Here is a 22,452-nt window from a genome sequence, read left to right as displayed (position 1 = left end):
TTCTTACTTGCTACGATTGTTAGTGTTTTGCAATTTGCAAAAGGTTAATTTGTTAATGGTAGAAGACTACTGAATTATTAGTGTCAAAATTGCTATATATATGAATTTTACATAGATATTAAAATTGCCGATCTCACTGCGATAACCGATATCTCAGATATGATATTTTTCCGCATTAACTGCTTAGCTTTCTATATTCTGAGATAGATGAAAGACTAATTCATTCTCAAATATTTGCTCTTATACAGTCCTCATCAGACCATACAAATAGCTTTACTGCAAATAAGATTTTAGCGGATGCTATGGATCAAGGATATTTTATAAAATGTTAATATTCATGCTTGTATTGTATACATTCTTAACCAAACCCCAACAGAAAATAGCATGCCCATTCATTACAGATAACTACAACTCGAAAGGCGGGCAGTTAGATATGTCAAAATCGGCACTAACAATGAATTGAGCATATCTTGTCCAAATGCTAACAGTCACTCAATTCACAGCCCTTATCATATAACAATAATAACAAAACAAAACAAAACAAAAAACACCTTATTCCTGTATCAAGTAACCAGCTAACTCATACTCACACCATGTAAGTCATAGCCACCTGAATCAAATTTGTGTTCGGTGCATTCAAAGTCTCAGTTCCCCTTCTGCAATTCTTCCTCATAAAAGCATAAAAGTAATTTATAACCAACTTTTTAATAAACCATGAATCTTTTCTAGCCCGGATATCACCATGCCCAAGAAGATAAACCACTCCTGATTCCTTAGCCCTGTGCAGGAAAGCCAGCTCGCTCTCGAGACTGTGCTCAGGATCTGATGAGGCAGGACCATCCTTCTCGGGCTCCTGTGAAGTGCTGGCTTCTGATATTGCAATGCTGAGGTTGTCGGCTTCATTGACACCAAAGTAGACACTGCCATTGGGACCCACAATGACTTGAGACGGGTCGTCTTCAAAATCGGAATCATCATCATCCCCGTCACTTTCTAATGATCTTTCTTGAGCTTCACGGCGGATGAACTTTTCAAGGCTTTCAATTAATAGTTGCTTGAATAATTGGTGGCTTTCTTTACCCTTATCTTTGTAACCGTACCTGTTGAAATTCAACAGTAAAGTGAGAAAGTCAAGTGAATACACAGTGCAACTGGTTGACCCTGTTGATATGCTTTCGTTTAAGCTAAACTAGTACTTTACATGTGATCTAGAGGTGTGCATGAAACCAAACACACTGAACCGAAACAAAAAAAATTGGCAGTTAGATTCTATGTTTTTGTAGAAACCAAACTTTTGGTTTGGTTTTGGTTTTGGTTTTGCATGTAACTAAAACCGAAAAAGACGAACCAAAAAAGACGAACCGAACATTTTAGCCCAAATGTAGAAAAACTAATAGATTATTAACAAATAAAAGAAATTAGACCCAAATTCATTATTTTAGCCCAACTTTTTTTGGCCCAAAATTTTCAAGCCCAAATGGTAAAACCGAAAAAACCAAAAGAGCCAACCCAAACCAAAAACTGAAACTTGACGGTTTTCAAAAACTAACTAGATTTTCGGTTTTTGGTTTGGTTTAGACCAAAACCGACCGCTAATGTGACCCATTAGGGACCCAAATCAACGTAGAAGGGCCAAAATGTTAACCTATAATTATAAAAACTATAGTAGTACAATAGTTATATAAGCTTCTGGAAAAAAAATTGAAGATTGTAAGCGTTAAATTATGTATTGGGCGACTTTTGACACGCTTGATTTCCTTTTTAGCTAAGATTCTAGAACTGATATTACCACCTCTATTTGTAAACATATTTGACGTGTTAACCCTTTATTACAACATTTAATAAAAGAACCAAAAAAGTGTAAGAAACATGCAAGAAAACATTGTGGTGATATACTGCAAGCGAAAACAGAATTTTGAAGAAACAAGTTTACCTGGCAATGCAACGAAAAATGTGGTAACTTTTGGAGCAAACTCGCCTAAACAAAAACCTCTCGCTTTGAGGCACAACGGGAACGGGGACGTACTTTATGCACACGAAAATGATCATTGAATGGACAGCTGGCAAAGTGGTTAGAAAATGTCCAAATATTGCAGGCACACCTTTCACGAGTTCATTGTAAAGCAACCCAATACCAGGAGCCCTAACGGTTCCAAGATTGCAGCCCAACCCGCGTAACACATCCATTGACATCTTTTTCTTGACTTCTGTTTCATACCTGAGTTTACTACCATAGTTCCATATGTACATCATGAGAAACGTAACTATGCCAAACACCAGTATAATCCAACTTCCGTCCCCAATTCCATGTAGGACTGATGATAGGAATGTTAATTCTAAACCGAGAAAGATTAAGGCAAATAGAATGACAACGGTTATGTTTATCTGCCATATGAAAAGCATCACTAGGATGACTAAGAAAGTAGTCATCATCATCACTCCAAGCTCAGCAATACCTGTGTTTGTTGTACAAATCCACATTAGATTCCATCGTCATATCTAGCCTGTTTAAAGAACGGTTCCTGTTCAGGTTGAGCTGTTTAATTGAACGGATTGTGTTCAGTGTAACCTGCTTAACCCGTTAGTTAATCAGGGATATCCATGAACCTGTTTATGACCTATTTAACCCATTTTCTAAAGCCCACCAACACAATTAACAGTTAACACGTTTCAGTAACACTTTTGCAACTTGATTATTACAGATCGTGTTCGTGTTACATAACTAGAGTGTGCGTGTTAGGATTGATGTTTTTGACGCAAATAGAAATATGGGTCGTGTTGATGTATAATTCAATTAACAAATTGGATTTTTATTTGCAAAAACAGAAAGTTACACAAACTAAAGACTGAAAAATAGTTTTTGTCAACAGAAATCTGATTGAAGTATTAAAAACAGAGATCGAAATAAGCCGGCTTGAGCTTTCGTAAGTTAAACGAGCCGAGCCCGAGCTCTCGTAAGTTAAACTAGCCGAGCTCGGATCGGATCATTTACACCCTAATCTCATCCCCTGTTTGGTTTCTTCATACCAAAGATATTAAAGGGCAAGTTGAAAAAAGGTACCGTATGCATTCCCTATTTCATTGGTGCTTGCAATGGTGCAGACAAGGAGCACAGCAGAGGCCATGAGAAACCAGTTAATGGCAGGAATGTAGATCTGACCCATGAATTTGCGAGACGTGTGCACAATTTTCAGTCGAGGAAAACAGCCGAGTGCTGTTGACTGTTTGATGCAAGAGAATGTTGCTGTTGTCATTGTCCTACTAGCAATCAGTGCAGCAATGTTAGCAATTAGAAACACCGGCCAAAATGCAACATCTGCAAATAAACAACAAATAGTTAGAGCAAAAACATTCAAGATTAATTGTTTGAACCCACTCAACCATTTGGCCCACATCATTTGCAACTAAATTAAAAAACTTTACATGTTTGGCCCGTGGTTTTATAAAGTGCGTACTGAGTGGCGATCTAATGTGTTTTAAACCCAAAAGCCAATGCGTGATGAGCAAAGCGCCCGTGTCACGTATGGGAAGCGTTAGCTGTTAAAAAATACTATTAAATTTTATAGATAATAATGTAACTTGTTAACTTTTAAACACTAAAAAATAAGATACTATCATCATCTCTGGTCAGATTTGAGCAATCGAAAGTCTAATTGTTCAAATCCTTGAACCCATTGCTCAACCGATGGTCAGCTTTTGTTCAAATACTGTGAACTGTGTAAGGCGCCACAACACGTGTAAGAACGCATCAGACCATCATGCGACGCGCGAGTCAAGCGAATACACGATGCCATCTCATCATCGCATCATGTGATGCAGGCATTATGCTCTCTTGTTCAAATACTGTGAACTGTGTAAGGCGCCACAACACGTATAAGAACGCATCAGACCATCATGCGACGCGCAAATCAAGCAAATACACGATGCCATCTCATCATCGCATCATGTGATGCAAGCATTATGCTCTCTCATAATGCTCGCATTTTAAAACCAAGATTTGGCCCTTATGAGATAAAACACAATCCAAATTGAAATCACTCATAAGTAAGCGGGTCAAAAGTGAACTTATTGACAAAATCAAGGCTGCCAGACACACAGGAGGCTCACCAGGGATGGAAGAAAAGAAAGCCTGTGTTGGATCACCACTATTATCCAACAGGTATGCAGCTTGACCCATGTAACCAAGCATAAGGCATGGAAGTACAAGGAAAACAAATGTAATCTGCATTTAAGAAGAAGAGTAACAGCCCATACGCATCTCACAACTTTCAGTTATAATAGTGTTATTTTAACATTTTGCAGTATGTTATCGGTTTTTATTGCATTACCTGAATTGTTCTCACTGGAAAATAGCAAAGATCTGCAAACATTGCTTCTGAGCCTAAATCACATAAGAGAAAAAAAGAATAAAGCCAAAGGGTAGAATCGTCTTCCGTACAAAAGCAGTGCATGTTGATAAGTGTTTACCAGTTGCACAAAGAAGGCATCCACCCAAAGAGTACCAAGCTTCATATGGCTTGCGTTTGAAATAGCGATAGATGTGAATCGGATTAAATGCCTTCACAACACTGCTGTCATGTGTCATAAGATTGTAGATGCCAATACCTCCAAGAGAGCAAAACCATATAAATAAAGCTGGCCCAATAACAAGCCCAACTTTACTTGTTCCGTACTTTTGTACACTGAACAGAATAATAAGATACGCAACCGAAATCATCACAACATGATCTGCAATACACACAAAATAAGATACTATAACTCGTTAGGGAAAAAAAAGTTAACTTTCATCCAAAAACACAAGCAAAAAGTACACTAGCACACTATCTTTTGGATTCACAGCACATAATCAAATATAAAGCAAATATGATGAAAAATGAGTATTGAGCAACTATCCTTAAACTACAAATCTTTTTAGTCACCAAACGTTTATGCCTATAAGTTGATGACTTTTTGGCTAAAATCTAAAAGCAAAAGCCATAATCTAGAATGTCCTATAGTCTAACTTAAAAATAATGATGAAAATCTTGACTTACATGCTCTGTTACTACTACCCTAATTAAAAATTGAACAGAAAGAAGCAATCACATTTTTACTAATGTCCATCATTAAATGTGAAATCATGTCACCTAAAATTTGATGACTTTTTGGCTAAAATCTAAAGCAAAAAACCATAATCTAGAATGTCCTGCTAGCCTAACTAAAACATAATGGTGAAAATCCTGACTTATATGTCATGTTACTACTACCCTAATTAAAAATTGAACAGAAAGAAGCAATCACATTATTATTAACGTCTGTCTAAGCATTACATGTGAAATCATGTCACCTTGCTCAACTGTAGGAACTCCAACCTTCAAACCACGAACAGCGGATATTACTACAAGAAAGAAATAACAAGGTAAACAATTTTTACGTTCTTAAATCAAAAATGAGAAAAGAATAATGTTTAGTAAAAAAAAAAGTAAAGAGAGACCTGACATTGCAGGTGTAACAACACCGTCAGCTATGACCATGGAGGTACCAGCAAGCACCAACACTAAAACAAGCTTTTTGAGAGCCAATGAAGTTTCAAGATACTCTTTTATTTTCAAAGATCTCTCAAGTTCTGCTGATGGCACCTTTAACCTGAAGCTTGATATGCGTATATCAGAAGCAAGCTGATTTGGCAAAAGACTCACCTTAGCATGCCTACATATTAGAGAATATAAAGCAACTGTACCACCTGCAAACATATACAAAATAACATTCAGCTTGACAAAAAAAAAAAAAAAACATTTAAACAGAAGCTATATTAGTGAAGCTTACCTTCCCCATCATCATTTGCTAGAAGAACAATAAGGATGTACTTTATTAATGGGACCAAAATCAATGTATATAAAACGAGCGATAAAGCTCCAATAATATCTTCATCTCCATCTATTGGGGCCCTGCTGAATATCACACTAAAGGTATATATTGGACTTGTTCCAACATCCCCAAAAACAACACCGAGTGTCTGACAAGCCAGAAATATAGTCTTCCCAAAACCAGCATCCTGCAAGTACAGTTTGAGATTCAGATTGGAAATAATGATACTCTTGCTTCATTTGGTCTTTGCAAGATAAAGATCCACACAACTTTTTGTAGAGTAATCTTCGGTTACCAACATAAAGTAAATTTAGAGCTCCCAAAGTCCTAATATCAATGCATGTTCTAAAACTCAAGGAATATTGTTTAGAAGCCAACCCATAATTGTCAAAGGCGCAATGTGCAAAAGGCGAGCCTTGGACCTAGCCGCAAGACCGCAAGGCGCTTAAAAAGAAACAGCCCGAGATAAGCAAAGTGCATAGCTTAAACATACGATTTTTGGAGATTTTAGACATGTTTTAGGCTGGTTTAGGGATAGTTCAGGATCATTCCTTGCCATTTCTGAATTTTGTAGAATTTTTCCAGAATTGTTTTGGCCGAAACTCACCAGATTGGCTAAATACTAGAAATAAAAGTTGAACTATGATGATCTAAATTTAAACAGAATTATAGCAAAGTTGTGATCAAACATAAAACATAATGAACAAACCTCGAAATCGCTGCGGTGGGCCCCTGGGACCTCGAGAGCTTCGAAGCCGAAGGAATCAATCCTGGGGCCAGTGCGAATCAACTTCTGGTACAAGCTATCCTCGTCTTCGGAATCAATATCATTGTGGTGGTTGTTATTGAAATGACTGCTATTGTCGTCTAAATCGATCTCTGAATCGTCGTCTTGAAAGACCCATCCATCGAATCCATGGAACTCATCCCGCCGTTGCGAATGCTTATTATACTTCTCGCACTCCCTCTATCCGATCCGCTTTCCGTCGTCATGGTTCAACGACGACGTTTCATTTGGGTGTGAATTGAATTGAAACCCTAATGGTGAGAGTGAGATTTGTGACGGACACAGGACAACGAAAGAAAGAAAGAAAGAGGAGTGTGTAATGTGTAAAAACAATTAACAAGCTGGTTACCCTTTTTTTTATTCCGTATTTACGGCTCGGTTTCAAATAATAAAATCTATCCGCAAAATGTATCTGAATTCAAAATCCCTTTTCCAATTTGGTTATAATCGAAAACCGAATTCGATTTGATTCAGTTCGGTTATTTTCTTTCTGAATTCAATTAGGTTCAGTTTTTGAGTAGGGGTAAAAAAATCTAATAAGCAAACAAATCGATGAACTCCCCTACCGGCCATCAGTTTGGTTTCACCGTTGGTTTTTTTCCTTTTAACTTTCAGTCATTTGGTTTCAAAAATCTCAAGCGTAGCGAACGATTTGGTTTACAAGTTTAACTGAAAACCGGTCGTATAAAACCAGACCGAATTGTATGATTTTAATATATAATTTAGTTTTTCTATATACTCCGTAATATTTATTATGAGCATATAATTATCTAAGTTTTGTAAGTTGGGTTAAAGTTTCATCAACTTTGTTATATTAAGATTACAAGAGATATGGCTGTCACTTTTATCCGAAACCCGAAACTCAACCCGAGAAAATCCATATCAGAACCCGAACTAACCCGACCCGAGAAAATCCATACCCGAACCCGAACTAACCAGACCCGAGAAACCCAAACCGAGAAGAGGCTAACCCGAACCCGAACCAAGGTAATTCAGGTTGATTCTTGGGTCCGAATTCTAGGCTTTGGGTCAACCCGAATAAACTCTTAGTTTTAAAACCATATATATTTTTAGGTATTACAGGCTAAGTATTAGTCGCTTACATTATCAGAATTTAGTCTGAGTAGATTGTTGAGTATGGTGACTTCTGCCTTGGCTTCTCGAGGGTGGGTGACCTGCTGTCTGAGAATCATAGTCAGAACTTTCATCTTGAGTACGCCGGACCACCGGTGGTGGTGACGGAGACAGTGAGTCGTAATTAAGGGTTCTGGCCTGCAACCGATTGGTCCTCATCCGTCGTTCGTACTCCTCTCTTAACCTTCGTTGTTCTTGCGTGTACCACTCGTCTGGAGTAAGATTAGTCCTTTCAGATCGAGTTTGGTGAAAAACCCTCGTTTCGTCACCGTCGTATCTGGGGAAATCTCCGGCTCCGTCTTCCGGAACCAGACTACAAGTGGTATGGCGCCGTTCACCGTCTTCATGCCTCGGGAACCCTTCGGCCCTGTCTTCCAGGTTCGAAGTTCTATTGTTCCGGCGAGGTACTGTGACTTCGAATCTCGGGAACTCTCCGGCCCTGTCTTCCAAGACCGGAGGTAAGTTGTTCCGACGAGATTCTAACGGTAACGGTGGTGGTCCTTCCATGATCGGACCATCCTGAACGTCGGTACGTCGGCTTCTCGCCGGTGTGACTGCAGGAGGTTGCTGACTCTGACTCATTTTCAGATCACGAAAAAACTTCAGGAAAAATTTTCAGACTGTCGTAGTTGTAGCAAAAACCGGATGGCGCCAATGAAGGAACACAAGTCCGAACATGACAGTCCGGACTTACGTTTACCCCGAGTGAGTCTATTGAGTAATGATGGCGTCAGATCCAGCTATCTGCCTGCAAAACAGAACACCGTGAGTCTCGTCACGGGAAGAACACGGTAGGGGGTCTTCCCGTAACCACCATCCGGCATGAGAATCAGTACTGTATTATGATCAAAGATAACATGAGTACCAGTATACTACGTAAGGCTTGAGAGTGTGAATGAATACCTCGAAGAGATGATCTTCGTATTTATAGCCGAAGGTGGGGGGAAGGTGATTGGTGGAGTTGTCACTATCCAGTTATTCCCTCTCTACTTGAATAGACACGTGTCGAGCCTTTATTGGATGTGACAGCCTGGACCCGTTTATGGGGCAGCCATTATCTGTGCATGTCGTGAGATGGCCGTTTATGGGGCAGCCATTCCATTGGTCGATGTCGCTATCAGGAGGCATTAGGGGAATTTTCTAAAAATAGTTTGTTACAACTGCTTTTCCATATCACGTGGGATCATATGCATGATGAGTCACTTGTGTCGTTGGTAATCTGCGGGTTATAGTTGAATATCCGCGAAGCATGTCTTGGACTGTGGATGGTTTTGCCAGTCCACGTGTTCCTCGCGTGGATGTCTTATTTGTAATCCGCGAGTTAGATCGTGGATCCGTGGGTAGCTTTACTACCCTACCTTTATATCTAAATAACGAGTTTATAGGCTAGGTTTTGGCCCATAACTGAACCAATCCCACCCATGCTCATCTCTAAAAGCATATAATGCAATATTTCTCTAGTGTATTGAGAATAAAATTTTTTTATACATTTACAAAAATTAAAAAAAATGATATTAATTTGTCCCTATACACTTAATGGAGAGAAAAAAATTTGCAATGACCATATCCAATGAAATTGAACCAGGATTATGTGACCAACTTTAGCCTAATTTTCCAATTTCTCTTTTTCTCCTTAAAGCCATATGACCATGGTAAATGAAAGAATCTAAAATCCCTGCAACTGTGAAGATACCTGAACACAAGAAGAAAATGTCATAAAGATTAATGAAAATAACCATCAGTTGTATGGGTTCGAACTACATGTGAAAAATGGGCGGGTCAAAACGAGCAACTTTTAGTGTGGGTCTTAACCTGTCGGGTGGTGATCTACACCACCTTTTTGTTCATTCTTAAAATTAATTTATAAATAATTAACGTGTCATATAATTAAAAAAACTGTATTATTAGAGTTATATTTTAACTTTTCAAATAAAATAATGAAGGAAGGTGCACATTATAAATAGATTTTGTGTGACTTTCGAATCGTTTCTGTTATAACTATTTTTTTTGTATTAATTACATGGATAGTCCTTATGGTTTATCTAAATTATGGTTTTGGTCCCTAAGTTTGAGAAATTACAAGTTTAGTCAAAAGGTTTGCAAAACATAACACAAATAGTCCATGGAGTGTAAGGATGAGATTTTTTTCCCGAATACCCGTACCTTTACCCGTTCAGAACCTATACCTGTATGTATACGTGTCTATTGTGTATAGGTACGTGTACCCAAATTTACTTATTTTAGGTACGGGTACTTTCGTGTACAGGTACGAGTACAAGTACGGGTATTACGGGTGCTGGTACCCGTTTAGAATATGTAGGGGCTTTTGTTAGGTTTCCAACACTCATGACTTAACTTTCAAGCGGAATTTTCAAAACCTAATATATATATATCAGTTGAATCAGTTTCTTCTCGATCTATATGTGTATATTCATATATTGTGTATTCATAGCTTTGCTATTGGTGGGATACACTGAGTACGATGATGATGTGTATTCATATATTTTTATTTCATGTATGTGTAATTATGTATATCACTTATAAATAACATTGTATTAACTTTCTCTCTTGTTTTTCTACAGAAATTGAGGAAGCAATAAACAAAGAAAAGGAAAAGAAAAATGGGAAAAATAGAAAGTGACAAGTGAAAATTAAATGAATGTTAACTTTCTTTGCATATATTAATTTTGTTTTAAACATTTTGATAAAAAAAATTGGGAGACTTTGTATGTTTTGGAATTTATTACTTGATTATGAATGGATTTTATATTATGGTTTATTTCAATTTTAGTTTTAGTATTATGTTTTGGTTGTGTTATTACGGTTTTGGTTGTGGTATTATAGATAATTGTTTGTTGGTATTGTACGGTATCAATACGAAGTTTAGTGGAGATTTAAAAAAAAAGAACAAAGTGGTACCAAAGCGAGTACCGTACCCAAAAGCACATGTACCCGCACCATATAATTGGGTAGAGCCCGTACCCGGATTACTGATTTTAGGTAAGGCTACTTTCGGGTACAGGTACGGGTACGGTACTGATCTCATCTCTAGTGGAGTGGATGAAGGTTAACTTTTATATTAAATCTTTTAAAAACAACCAAAATACCCTTTAACTAAACGGCTGGTCCAAGAGGGTGCATTCTTTTTATTTTTATTTTTTGATGTTAAAGAGTATATGGATCATTTCACGCCCACTTAACACCGAAAGTTAAACTCCATCCATTTTAGAGATCATTTTGTGTTGCATTTGGAAAACTATTGGACTAAACATGTAATTTCTCAAACTTTGGGATCAAAACCATAATATGAGTAAACCACGAGAACTATTCATGTAATTAATTCCTTTTTTTTTTGGTTTTACCAATATGACCCGATAAAATTAAACATAACCAAAATCTAACTATATGTGTTGCGATTATGAACATAATGGAACATATACCTCCAACTATTGCACAAATATTGGTGAAGAAGTGTAAGAAGGAAGTATGTGTTTCTGTAAAATTCACCTGCATAAGCCATAAAAAGGAACAAATTGTAAAACCAGAGTAGCCAAATTTTACTCTTTTTTTTCTCAACATAATAACGGGACCCACAAAATGAAAATGTTAACGGCTAAAACCAATAAGACCAATAGTTTTTTGTTTATTATGTCTAATAAATATAGTTACAGAAGTTAAAAAAATCTCGATTGCCGAAAGGTCATAGTAAAAGAACACTCCAGGTGGCGCCCGTTTACTGTTATCTGGATCCTTATAATATTCTGTCACAGAGAACTGCAGGATACAAATTCCATATGTTTTTAAACATAAAAATTGATAACAAATTTCCTCTTTCAAAGTTCATCAAGTACCTGATTTGAGCGAATAACTGCCCCTTTAAGAGGAGTGTACACAGTTGGCACCACCTGCAATTTTTACGAGATTTATGTTATATATCATGCGAGAACACACAAAATGAAAATAAACTACTCGGTTTTTAAATCTTAAAGAATAAGAAATAAAATAAAACGTTACTCATCTCTCCTCAAATTCAATAAAGAAATATTAATGTGACTGCTCGATAATATATATAAGCTACACATGTGTAGGACTGTGGTAAACATACAAAATTAAAACTTATATGAACAAATTACTTTTTATGTAAATAATCTACACACGTGTATGTAAGAAGTATCTATAAAATATAGAACACTGATAAAAAAAATAAATGATTTAGGATTGTTCTGCGTGTTCTTGCTAAAAGAATAGTGTTATAAAAAAAATCTCTCGTTATGTATATGCATGTATGCACATAGAGTCAGAGAGATTTGTAGACTCGCTGTAGAAAGCTAACCTTGATGAAATACTGATACATTCCATTTGGAATCTTTTGAAACCAGTGCACCCTGAATAACCAAACAAAACAACAATAGCAAAAAAGCCCAAACAAATGTGATCAAATATTGGCAAACTAAAAAGTTAAGTATAACTTCTTACCCGTCAAGTGGATTTATGATACCAGGATAATCATCTCCAAAAGATAGTTTATTAATCTTGTGAGTTATCTGCAAAAATTACTAAAACTCATAACATAAAAAAAATATAACTATCGAAATAAGTGTATAATATGTTGACCTACATTGTAGCTATCTTCTTTAAACTCCTTAACATCATGAGGTAGATGAATATTTTCCAGATGAAAACTTTTGACAAAACGAAAATTTCCCGCCACCTTTTTGACCTCTAGAGATCCATACATGGTACATCCTTCACCTTCTTCATCTATAATCCTCTGCACAAAACCTTCTCTTTTGCACTAACATTTCAAATTTGTTAATGCTTAGCATTATGTTTGAAGACTTGCTTATAATCTTTAATAAAAGTATAAAAACATTATAAACCGACCTGGTCAATCAAATCAGGATCCGTCAATCCCCAGCCTCTCCTTCGATATGCTTCACGAACCTCGTTACATGAATTACAACATTCAGCTGATGACTGTTATATTAAATAGAAACAATAATCAATGATTTGATAACTTTTAAGGTTCTGTTCATCTAGTGGTGAGGAGTGTGCAAGAAACCAAAAAAACTGATCCGTAACACCAAAAAAAAAAGTAAAAAACGTAACAAAAAACAAGCTTAAACAAAACCTAATGGTTTATTTTATGTTTTCGCAAAAACCAAATCTTCGGTTCGGTTCTGGTTTTGCGTGTAATTAAAACCAAAAAATAGAACAGAATTAATGGATGTTCATTTTTAAATTTTAATGTTAAGTAATTTATAAGAATTTAATACATAGTGTAATCCAAATAGTTTAGCCCAAATGGCCAAATGCATAATAATCAGGCTCAAATTCATTATTTTGGCCAATTTTTTCAGCCCAAATACTTTAAGCCCAAATGATGAAACCACAAAAAAAAGAAAAAAAAAACAAATCAAACCCAAAAAAACTGGAAAACCCGAAACCGAATGGGTTTCACAAACTAAAACACTGAACTTTCAGTTTTTGGTTCAGTTTGAGCCCAAATGACAAAACCAAACCAAAACAAACGACTTTCTAGAAACTAAAAAACTGAATTCTCAGTTTCTGGTTCAGTTTGAGCCCAAATGGCAAAACCGAACAAAGCTCAAAATAATTTTGAAAAACCCAAAAACCAAATTTACGGTTTTTGGTTCGATTTGAACTTTGAACCCAAAGCCAGTTGATGCACACCCCTAAGCGGTGCATTAAAGAAGACGTACGTACCAGCTCAGCGCCGTAGCATGAACCACAATCTGAGGACCATGTTTCTGTATTGGCTTTCCAATCTTAGCCATTGTGATTTGAATCAGATTGCTTTTGGTATCAATTCTGTTGTTCATTACAGTGTGTAAGTAATATTGTAGTGAAAATGGTGTGCATGAAATGAAATAGTTTAAAGCAGGTGCAGAGTTACAATATCATCAAGATGTTGGTCCCCACTGATATCAAGACTGAGTAGGGTACATGAAACAGCGGGGAATGTGATATCAAACTGCAAGAGACATGAAGTGAGAGTGTAAAATTCAATAATATATATATTATGAAGAATGTTTGTTTACATTTATTTTGAGAGTTTCGCCTCGTGATACACATCCACCCTACTCAACACCAATCCATTCATCATTCTGTTCAATCCAATCCAATTCAATTCTAAACCAGCACCGTTTCATTGTTTTCAATTCCAAACCACCTTCATTCTCCTTCTCCGCCTTTTTTGGGGGCAATTGCTGCCTCATCTACGGGTTTTATATTTTTATTTTATTTTAGTTTAATAAAAACAATTACTTATTAACAAATTGTCACATAATAAGGTAAAAGAGTAATTGCATACTAAAAGGGGAAATATGTAATTAGGATTTTAATATTGAGGAAATATGTAATTAAGAGGGTTTAATGAGGAGATATATATATATAAATCCCTTTATTTATTTTTAAACGTGTCCTCTCTTGTCATGTTACAACATTTTTTTGTATTTTATTTTAGTTAAATAAATCAACTTTTTCCTATTTTTTTTCACTTATCTATAGCTCAAACATCAGGCATGTCAAAATTGTGAGCCGTTCAAGTTTAAGCATCCTAGCATAAATCATAAGCCACCATTATTATACTTCTTTCAGATTTTGTCAAGACTGAAAAACATGTTTACATCTAATGAAACAATATTTGGAAAAATCTTAGAAGAAAAGGACACTTGTATCCCACAACTTAGTGAAATTTTACCAAAGTGTACATCAGTGACGGAACCAGAAACTTTTAACCATAAAGTCAGTGTATAAACAATTTTTACACTACAATATATAAACTAAATAAGTAAAAATAAATACAAAGTTAAGATGCTAATCTGCTAGTAAAATAAAAGACTTTTATAAGTGAAATTATTATTGGTTATTATTTTATTACTGTTATTACGATTATTGACTCTTATTGGTTTTCGTTAATAATACATTCAAAATTTACACTTTCACATTTAAAAAACATGCGAAAAGAAAAAGGTTCAATGATGGTTGTCTTAGACCTATACAGCTATACTCTAGACTATTTATTAGATGGTTTAATTCCAAAAAAAGCCTTTCTTATTCTGTGTATACATCGCCATCTTCACACAATTTTAAAATTTTCACTCTCCATTCACCGGAAAAAAATTCCAATGAGAAGGTTTTTACATCTTTCTTCAACTGCTTCAACTATTAATCTTCTTTGTAACTAGTTTTCAGCTAATAATCTAAGGGTCAGAATGAGAAAACCCACCAGATACAGGAGCAAAACCTACATAGCCGGAGCATGGCCGGAGGGTCAATGGACCCTCCTATAGTTCCGCCCCTGGTGTACATTGTAATATAATGTAACGTCCTAATCGGCCATTGAAGGATATGAAAATGGCTTAGATAGAACATAACCATCACTAACACTAACATGTTGATCACTGAAAATAAGTACATGTTTTATAAACAAACCAATGATTAATCAGGCTACATAGAGCATAACAATTAGATGGAGCCAAAATCAATATAACTATTGGAACCATAAAAAAAGTATAATAAAACTATTTGATAAAGATCACAAATATATATTAAATAATAACATAAAGAAGAGAAACGCTTAATAGCCATTAAATATATGGAACAGTATAAGGCGAGAGAGTGTTGCTTCTAATAGACTGTACAAGATTATGTAAGCTGTATAACTTTAGCATACCACCTTAAAACAGCTCGCACAAACCACCTTATTTTATTTTTACACGGCCCGTACAAAGTTTTTCCACATACCATTAAAACCTTTTCCAATACATGATATGAAATCATGCATGCATGATGACATGAATATGATGAAACACCATTTACATTAACCAGAAAACTGGAACATAGAGAAAGTGGAGTGTATCCAAAGCAACACCATATGTATATGAACTCTAGGTCAAAATTGGGCCACCACTAGACTAGATACAGTAGACGATTATAAGAAAGATACACAAGGATGGACACCAATGAACAACACTAAAACCCCATCAAGCTTATGAGTCAGTATTAGACTCCTCGCTTAGATAAGTTATAGATTATATTTGCAGTTTGCACATGACGATTTGAAAAGCTAACATGCCTATGTAACAAGACGTTAGTTTTTTCTGCTGCTTGAAATCTTGTCGTCTGATTCATTTTCAACTTGTTGACCCGATGGCTTCTTGGTCACCACGGCTGAACCCATCTTAGATCCATGAACCTGCTAGATTACACTTAATAGAATTCAACAACCGAACCAGAACCAAACTAGAGTTTGTAAAAAGAGTGGGTCAAACGCATTGGGTAACAAATTCAGGTCATAGAGAACCATTTAGTATGGTTGGCTCACCCACAAGACCACAAACACTTTTCTCAATTTAATAAGCATTTCTTAATTGAAAACTAACGTGTTACAAAGGATAATTTATTATTACAAAAAAGTTCACCGCATAAAAGGTTAACAATTTTGGTTCAATTAACTTTTATTCTCCAAGAGAACGACACCAAAAAAAAAAAGAAAAATCTGCTTAAGATGACCACAAAAAATTCTATTTTTGCCAAATTTAATAAATTCAAGGGTTACCTTAAAAAATTGTAATCAGACCAAAATTGGTTACTGTATAAAAAAATAATAAATAAATAAAAACCATATAGTTTCGAAATAACAAGACTTGCAAAATCCTATGCATTGAGAATAAAAACTGTGCCACTTTCGACCTATTTGCTTTCTAGCTAATTTCTTTGATTTTACCCGTTTTACCAGTTAAGGATAAAACATCCCAGATTAACCATTTATAAGTGAATGGATTGAAATGTCACCTTTCAAAATAAACAAAGGCTTTATTGCATCTTACCTTTACATTTGGTTTAAAAGGTAAAGAAGTAGGCATGTTAGATGACTCTGAAGGCCTATGAAACAGCAAATGTGCTACTGTTCGATCTATGGGGTTTGTATCAGTTTCCATATCCATAAACCCAGTGTACCTAAAACACAACATAAAATATATTCAGATAAATTTTTCAGCAAAATTGAACACAGTCTTAACAGACTAGCAACAAATACAAGGGTATATATAAAAGAAATTAAAGTGAAAAAATAATAAGAATTGTGACAATTCGACAAATTAATCAGGGTGTGACTTGTATATATCTTTAACTCAACTGCAACCTAAAACTTCTTTGTAATTATATTAAGATTTGAAGGATAAAAAAACATACTTGCTAGTCCCATCGGTCATCACGGGCCCATCAGTACCTCCACAGTTTGCAGTGCTGTCATTTATGCCAACAAAGTCATGTCGTTGTTCTGCACTTCTAGCCAAACGGTACAGACTATCCCTTATGCATAACTTAGTCCTCAAATCCAACTGAAACGTACACAAGTTAAAACAACATAAACTAAAAAAGTTTTAGCAATACAATAAGGGAATATAAAAACAAACTGTTTTGGATACTAATAATGAATCTCATGAGTGGTTTATATCATGAAAGTGAAGATGCAGTCTCATATTACCTGAAGCAAAACCTGTTGGAGCTGGCGAAAAGTGGTTGCTTCTAGTGAGATTTCATCCAACTCAGTACTGAGTGAAGATCCATCTGGCACATCTGATGAATTTAACTCTGCTGAGGATCCTTTTTTAGTGCCTTCCACATCACCTTGAAATTTAATCTTATTTTCAATCATATGTTCCAGGTTATTTCCTGAAGCCTGGAAAATCATACCTGATTGACTTTGATTTCCAGTAAATAAAGGCTGACTAGAACTCTCCATTGAATGAACCTGGCTTGAACCTTTGATTTCAGATTTGATCCCTGTCATCATTGAGCCACCTGTAGATTGCAAGGTTACATGATCATGACCTTGATGCAGATAACTGCTGCTTTGCATGAAATCAACAGACTCTGTCTGGTTCTGTTGTCTTGACTGCTCTTTCTGCAAATCAACATGCCAATAAACTCAGAACTAGAACTAAAGAAACAAACATAACTAATGATGATGTACATTGTATCAAAATGGTTCAATTGATGAAAGTGAACTTTCATTAAAACTTTCTATCACAAAAACCAACCTGATCTTTGTCTTTGATCTCAACTTTGCTTTCAGACACAAAACTAGGTGTCTTGTTATCTGATTCACGAGGTTCGTTACCCTGTGATACGTTTGTTAAAGTACTTGGCTCTGAACATGGAAGCTTAAGATCCATCTTCATTGTCTCTTCAAAGCCTCTAGTTGGATCTTCTGAAGTAAACCATACCAATTCATCGTCATTGCCCGTAATGTTCAGTCCAAATGACGAATCACAATTGCTGCACATATAAATAGGTATTTTTTGTGATTATAAAAGAAGAATAACAATACCTTAAAGTGAAAAATTGAGCATGATTTAGTTTTCTGAGTGGGATTACCTTAACATCCTGTCCACGTCCTCAAAATATCCAACATCCGGCCAGTCATAATCATTGGAAAACAAGTTAAGATCATTGTAGGAGTTTCTATCAACTGCACCAGAAGAATCTTTAAGAACCTCATCTGTGCATAACCCGCCACCAGAGTTGATGTTGCTACTTTCAAAGAAACGATTTGACAACTTAGTATAACCAGATTGTGCAGTAGGTGTGTCTTTCGCTGAGTCAGCATCACCAGAAGCAGCAAATACACTATCAAGCATGTTAGACCATGTATCTTTTTCCATAATGTTTGTTCCTTTATTTAACGTCTTGGAACTTCTTTCTTCATTGCTTTGAATAGGTGTTTCATCAAGCCGAGGCTTCTTACATATGTCATTCTCACATTTATCTTCACTTCCTTTATTGTCAGTGGGATGGGGCACTATACGATCACCACTATGCTCAAAATCATCCCAGACAATATCATCTAGCTGTTACATCAGTTATTGAGTTTTAGTTATTAATATAAACTATAAGCATGTAGTAGGTTAAAAAAGAATCACAATATAACGAAATGCTAGTTCCACACATGATAATACGTAACTCACAGAGCATGTTAGTTTCATAGCTGCTAGAAATACTTTACATGTGCAACTAAAATGTTTTCAAAACTTTTGTTGTACACATTAAACTTTCTACTACCTTTTTCAATCTAGAAGTATGCAATTCTGGGTACGAGAGGCATATAATCACATCAAAGATTTTTGTCAGACGTGCTAATACTATGTTCTAGAAGTTAATGTGAAGAAAACCATCACCTAACATGCATACTATCCGAATTCCATATGCTATGGCTTAAAGGCTAAACATATTATAACTAACTAATTAGACAAACTATTAAAAAAATTGTACAATCAAACAGAGGAGTGAAGTGGAAGGTTGTACCTCATAAATCGACAAGTCTGACATTCCTTCAAATTATCCAGCACTAATATCGCGTCCCTCGAACAGATCTGCGGTCATACTTGTCCAAAGCAGCAGTAACAATTATAGTAAAGCAGATAGAACAAACACTCGAAATATCACACCTGGCAATTAAAAACTACTTCACTTAGATACACAATCCAAATCCACAACACGAACAAATCGATAATTACAAAAGTCAAACACCGAAACCCTAACAAAAGCTATATTATTATTATTATTAAGTTATTATTCATCTAATTCCTCTTAGTTACATCTACTATAAAGAGATTTCAAACGCAACCGATTACAAAACAACGCGAAATCAGAGCTCGTAAGCAGATTTCAGTCAGTAATAATGAAATTAAACAAAGGAGAGTTGAAATTAGATCTACCGGAAACGTGTAGGTGAATACGCCGGAAGCAAAATCCAGAAACCCTAGCAAACGCAAATCTCGTAAGTTCTAGAGAGAAAATAATAATAATAATGAGTGGGGAAACTAAGGGAGGCGTTGATTAGGCGACACGTGGCAAGGAGATCAAAAGAGGGGCGGAGAGAGAATCTAAATTGGTGGACGAGAGGTTTACGATCTGTTTCAACCCTATGATTGTGCCACCTGGTCCCACTGTTAGCCAAGTGGTGCTGCTCTGCTCACGTAGGTAGCCTCAAACTTTTCTGTTTTTACTTTATTTATTTATATTAAATGTTAAAAGAATTGTTTTGGAGTTATTCACACACTTGGCTTCTAATATAGTTTTTTTCATACCATTTTATTTTATAAGAGACCCGTGTATTACACGAGTAATTAATAAAAATTACAATATTTAAATGTTAAACAAAATACAATCAATAACACAATTATCATATATTGTTAATATAATTATAACTTTCATTAAAATTACTGGAATTACCAAACAAACATTACGCAAGTAGTCTACAAATAAGAAAAAATTTCCTTGTACACTACATTTGTGGTTATATTGGTCAGATCACCTTGTTTATCAAGAATCAGAATCTTGAGCCCAAACCTGCTTGTAACTCTTGACAAGGCGACGTATAGCTGTCTATGTGAGAACACAGGTTCTTTCAAGTACAAACCAACCATAGATAATGATTGACCTTGGCTTTTGTTTATGGTCATCGAAAAACATACTGCAAGGGGAAACTGTCGTCTTTGAAATTTATATGCTATTTTGTTTTCTGCTGGAGTCAGTGGTGATCTATGGATCAAAACTATATGTCCAATGTTAGTTCCAGAAATAATTTTTGCTTCAACTACACTAGTACCCAAAAATATAATTTATAGTCGAGTACCGTTACATAAGCCTTCTTTCTGGTTATGATTTCTAAGGAGCATGACAGGAACACCAACTTTTAGCACACCAACTCTAATAAAAGAATAATTGAAATTATTTAATTAATTACCCGTGTAATACACGGGCCTCAATTTTTAAAATAGTTTTATTTTAAATACTACACCATCAATTTAGTGGCTTTTTGTAATTTTTATGGCTATTTGGTGGATTTTTATAACACCCCGGCTAACGCGGAAATGCCCGAGTGTGACGTACAGATTGTTCAAACACACGTGACACTATTTGGTTATAATAATAACATTAATTCATTTAATAAGCCAAGTAACACAAGTTCGAAAATAACCATACAAATTCAAACCAAAACATAATCATAACAACAGTTCTTTTATTGAAAATACCCTAAGTAATCTAAGTACCTGTAACATATGTATAAAATATGGTCAGCTATAAATATAGCTGGTGAGATTTCCACGGTTTAAATACTACATAAATCCATACAATTCCATGAAAACTTGTGAAAAGCACATAAGGGTTCTTTACGCTCGATGCAATGGACCTGAGCGTAGGTCCTTTCCAGTTGGGGCTACCAACGTACTTGGATATGAGGTCCCTTTTCCACTCGATACAAATGGACCTGAGTGCAAGGGGGGGCGTATGATCATACTTAATGAGGCCACCACTTGAAATCCACGTATAATACAATTAAGCAAATAAGCACACAAGTCCATGATTGAATTGTAGTTTGTAAGTAATTGAAGTAATAACAATTGAATTTTATAAGGATACATATGCCACCCCAAAACATTAAAACATTTAAAAAGGGGTTGTGAAAACTCACCTTAGTAATTGAAGTGAAAAGGGAATAAGAATAACTCGAATGCGTCAAAGGAAACCAAAGCGGTCAATCCGTACGAACTATAAATAAGAATAAACATGACTTTTAACGACTATTCTAACGGAATTTTAAAGTTGATTACTTGTATGAATAACTTTAAAAGTTAGTTATTATTTTATTATAATTTATTACTAACTCTATAGCTCTTAGATTATTTTATAATTATTTAAGCTTTAACGAAAGGTTGGTTGTTAATGTTAATTACGCACTTTAGTGGTGCGAAAACGAAGTTTAAACATTCGAAATACTTGAACTATTGTTTACAAGTCGAAAATATAATTGTTGCTTTAACAAAACAATTTTTAGAGAATTAAAGTTTACTTTGCGATTATTACACGATTTCTAATAACGACTTATGAAAACGAGAAACTTGGTTTATATATGTAAATGGTGAGATATATTTTATAGTTAGTTTACATAATTTTTATTTAATTTAAAAAGGGTTTTATAAATTTATTATGATTTTTAAAATGATTAAAATGGTTAATTGATTAAACTGAATTAATTAATAATAATAAAAAGAAAAAGCATATGTCTGACCCGGGTTTCAAACCCGGGTCTCAGTGATACGGGTTTACAGTGTTAACCAACTGGTCTGGGTCTTCTATTCGTTAAGATTATGGTTTCCATTCTTTAAATATAGTAACAGTTTAAATGAATTTTGATAATAATGTTAATAATAGTTATTGGACCAAAATAATAAAAATGCATGACCCGGGTTTCGAACCCGGGTCTCATGGTTATGATGTACGGGTGGACTACAAGATCAATTAATTTTAGGTATAAGAATATATATATATATATATATATATAGTATTTCAAATTCATCTTCTTCGTCATAAGAACATGAACCCTAATTATTCAATTGAGGAATATGCTCCATGTTCGTTTTAATTAGTTTAGGGGTTTTGTTTATTGGTGTAACGACATTAACAAGCATATAACAATTACCTTAATATGTTTTATTTTGGCCGGAACCCAGTTGCCGGAAAATAAAATAAAGAAGCTCCCAATTACAGAGAAATCTGTGTATTAGAGGGGGATTGGAGAGAATGAGCGAGTTACTTATGAGTTTAGGCGTCTATTTATACTAGGTGGAGGAGCGTCTTCACATTAATTC

At 35.2% G+C, this 22,452-nt stretch overlaps 1 protein-coding gene and 2 pseudogenes across 7 annotated transcripts; all 3 read right to left on the bottom strand.

Annotated features, from left to right (window-relative positions):
- Nucleotides 1-384: 384 nt before the first annotated feature.
- On the bottom strand, nt 385-6,774 carry LOC143556635 (potassium transporter 7-like; annotated as a pseudogene). The gene is made up of 9 exons (XR_013139407.1): nt 6,557-6,774; nt 5,806-6,034; nt 5,474-5,722; nt 5,327-5,377; nt 4,468-4,728; nt 4,108-4,381; nt 3,062-3,316; nt 1,934-2,456; nt 385-1,100 (listed from the first exon to the last, which is right to left on the bottom strand). The product of XR_013139407.1 is annotated as a potassium transporter 7-like (transcript).
- Nucleotides 6,775-9,331: 2,557 nt separating this feature from the next.
- LOC143556623 (uncharacterized) lies at nt 9,332-13,967 on the bottom strand (annotated as a pseudogene). The gene is made up of 12 exons (XR_013139404.1): nt 13,962-13,967; nt 13,831-13,869; nt 13,689-13,763; nt 13,496-13,623; nt 12,653-12,745; nt 12,387-12,563; nt 12,245-12,312; nt 12,102-12,153; nt 11,620-11,673; nt 11,438-11,542; nt 11,209-11,275; nt 9,332-9,461 (listed from the first exon to the last, which is right to left on the bottom strand). The product of XR_013139404.1 is annotated as an uncharacterized LOC143556623 (transcript).
- Nucleotides 13,968-15,595: 1,628 nt separating this feature from the next.
- LOC143556634 (protein LNK1-like) lies at nt 15,596-19,233 on the bottom strand. Of its 5 annotated transcripts, none has more exons than XM_077045908.1 (8): nt 19,103-19,233; nt 18,176-18,648; nt 17,839-18,076; nt 17,492-17,702; nt 17,283-17,425; nt 16,988-17,136; nt 16,624-16,753; nt 15,596-15,992 (listed from the first exon to the last, which is right to left on the bottom strand). In XM_077045908.1, exons 1-8 carry the CDS (start codon nt 19,124-19,126, stop codon nt 15,885-15,887), a joined length of 1,476 nt encoding a protein of 491 aa, XP_076902023.1. In that variant the 5' UTR covers nt 19,127-19,233; the 3' UTR covers nt 15,596-15,884. The 5 variants fall into 5 exon arrangements, with proteins under 5 accessions (XP_076902023.1, XP_076902024.1, XP_076902025.1 ...); XM_077045909.1 differs by having other exon boundaries at nt 17,283-17,413; XM_077045910.1 differs by having other exon boundaries at nt 17,283-17,470; nt 17,561-17,702.
- Between the last annotated feature and the right edge of the window lie 3,219 nt (nt 19,234-22,452).

The sequence above is a fragment of the Bidens hawaiensis genome, unplaced genomic scaffold (assembly GCF_021521415.1).
Source record: "Bidens hawaiensis isolate Kalapana, Puna unplaced genomic scaffold, B.hawaiensis_p1.1 tig00018660_1, whole genome shotgun sequence".
Taxonomy (NCBI): Eukaryota; Viridiplantae; Streptophyta; class Magnoliopsida; order Asterales; family Asteraceae; genus Bidens; species Bidens hawaiensis.
Note: the sequence above shows the minus strand (reverse complement) of the source record. Positions and strands in the feature narration are given on the sequence as shown.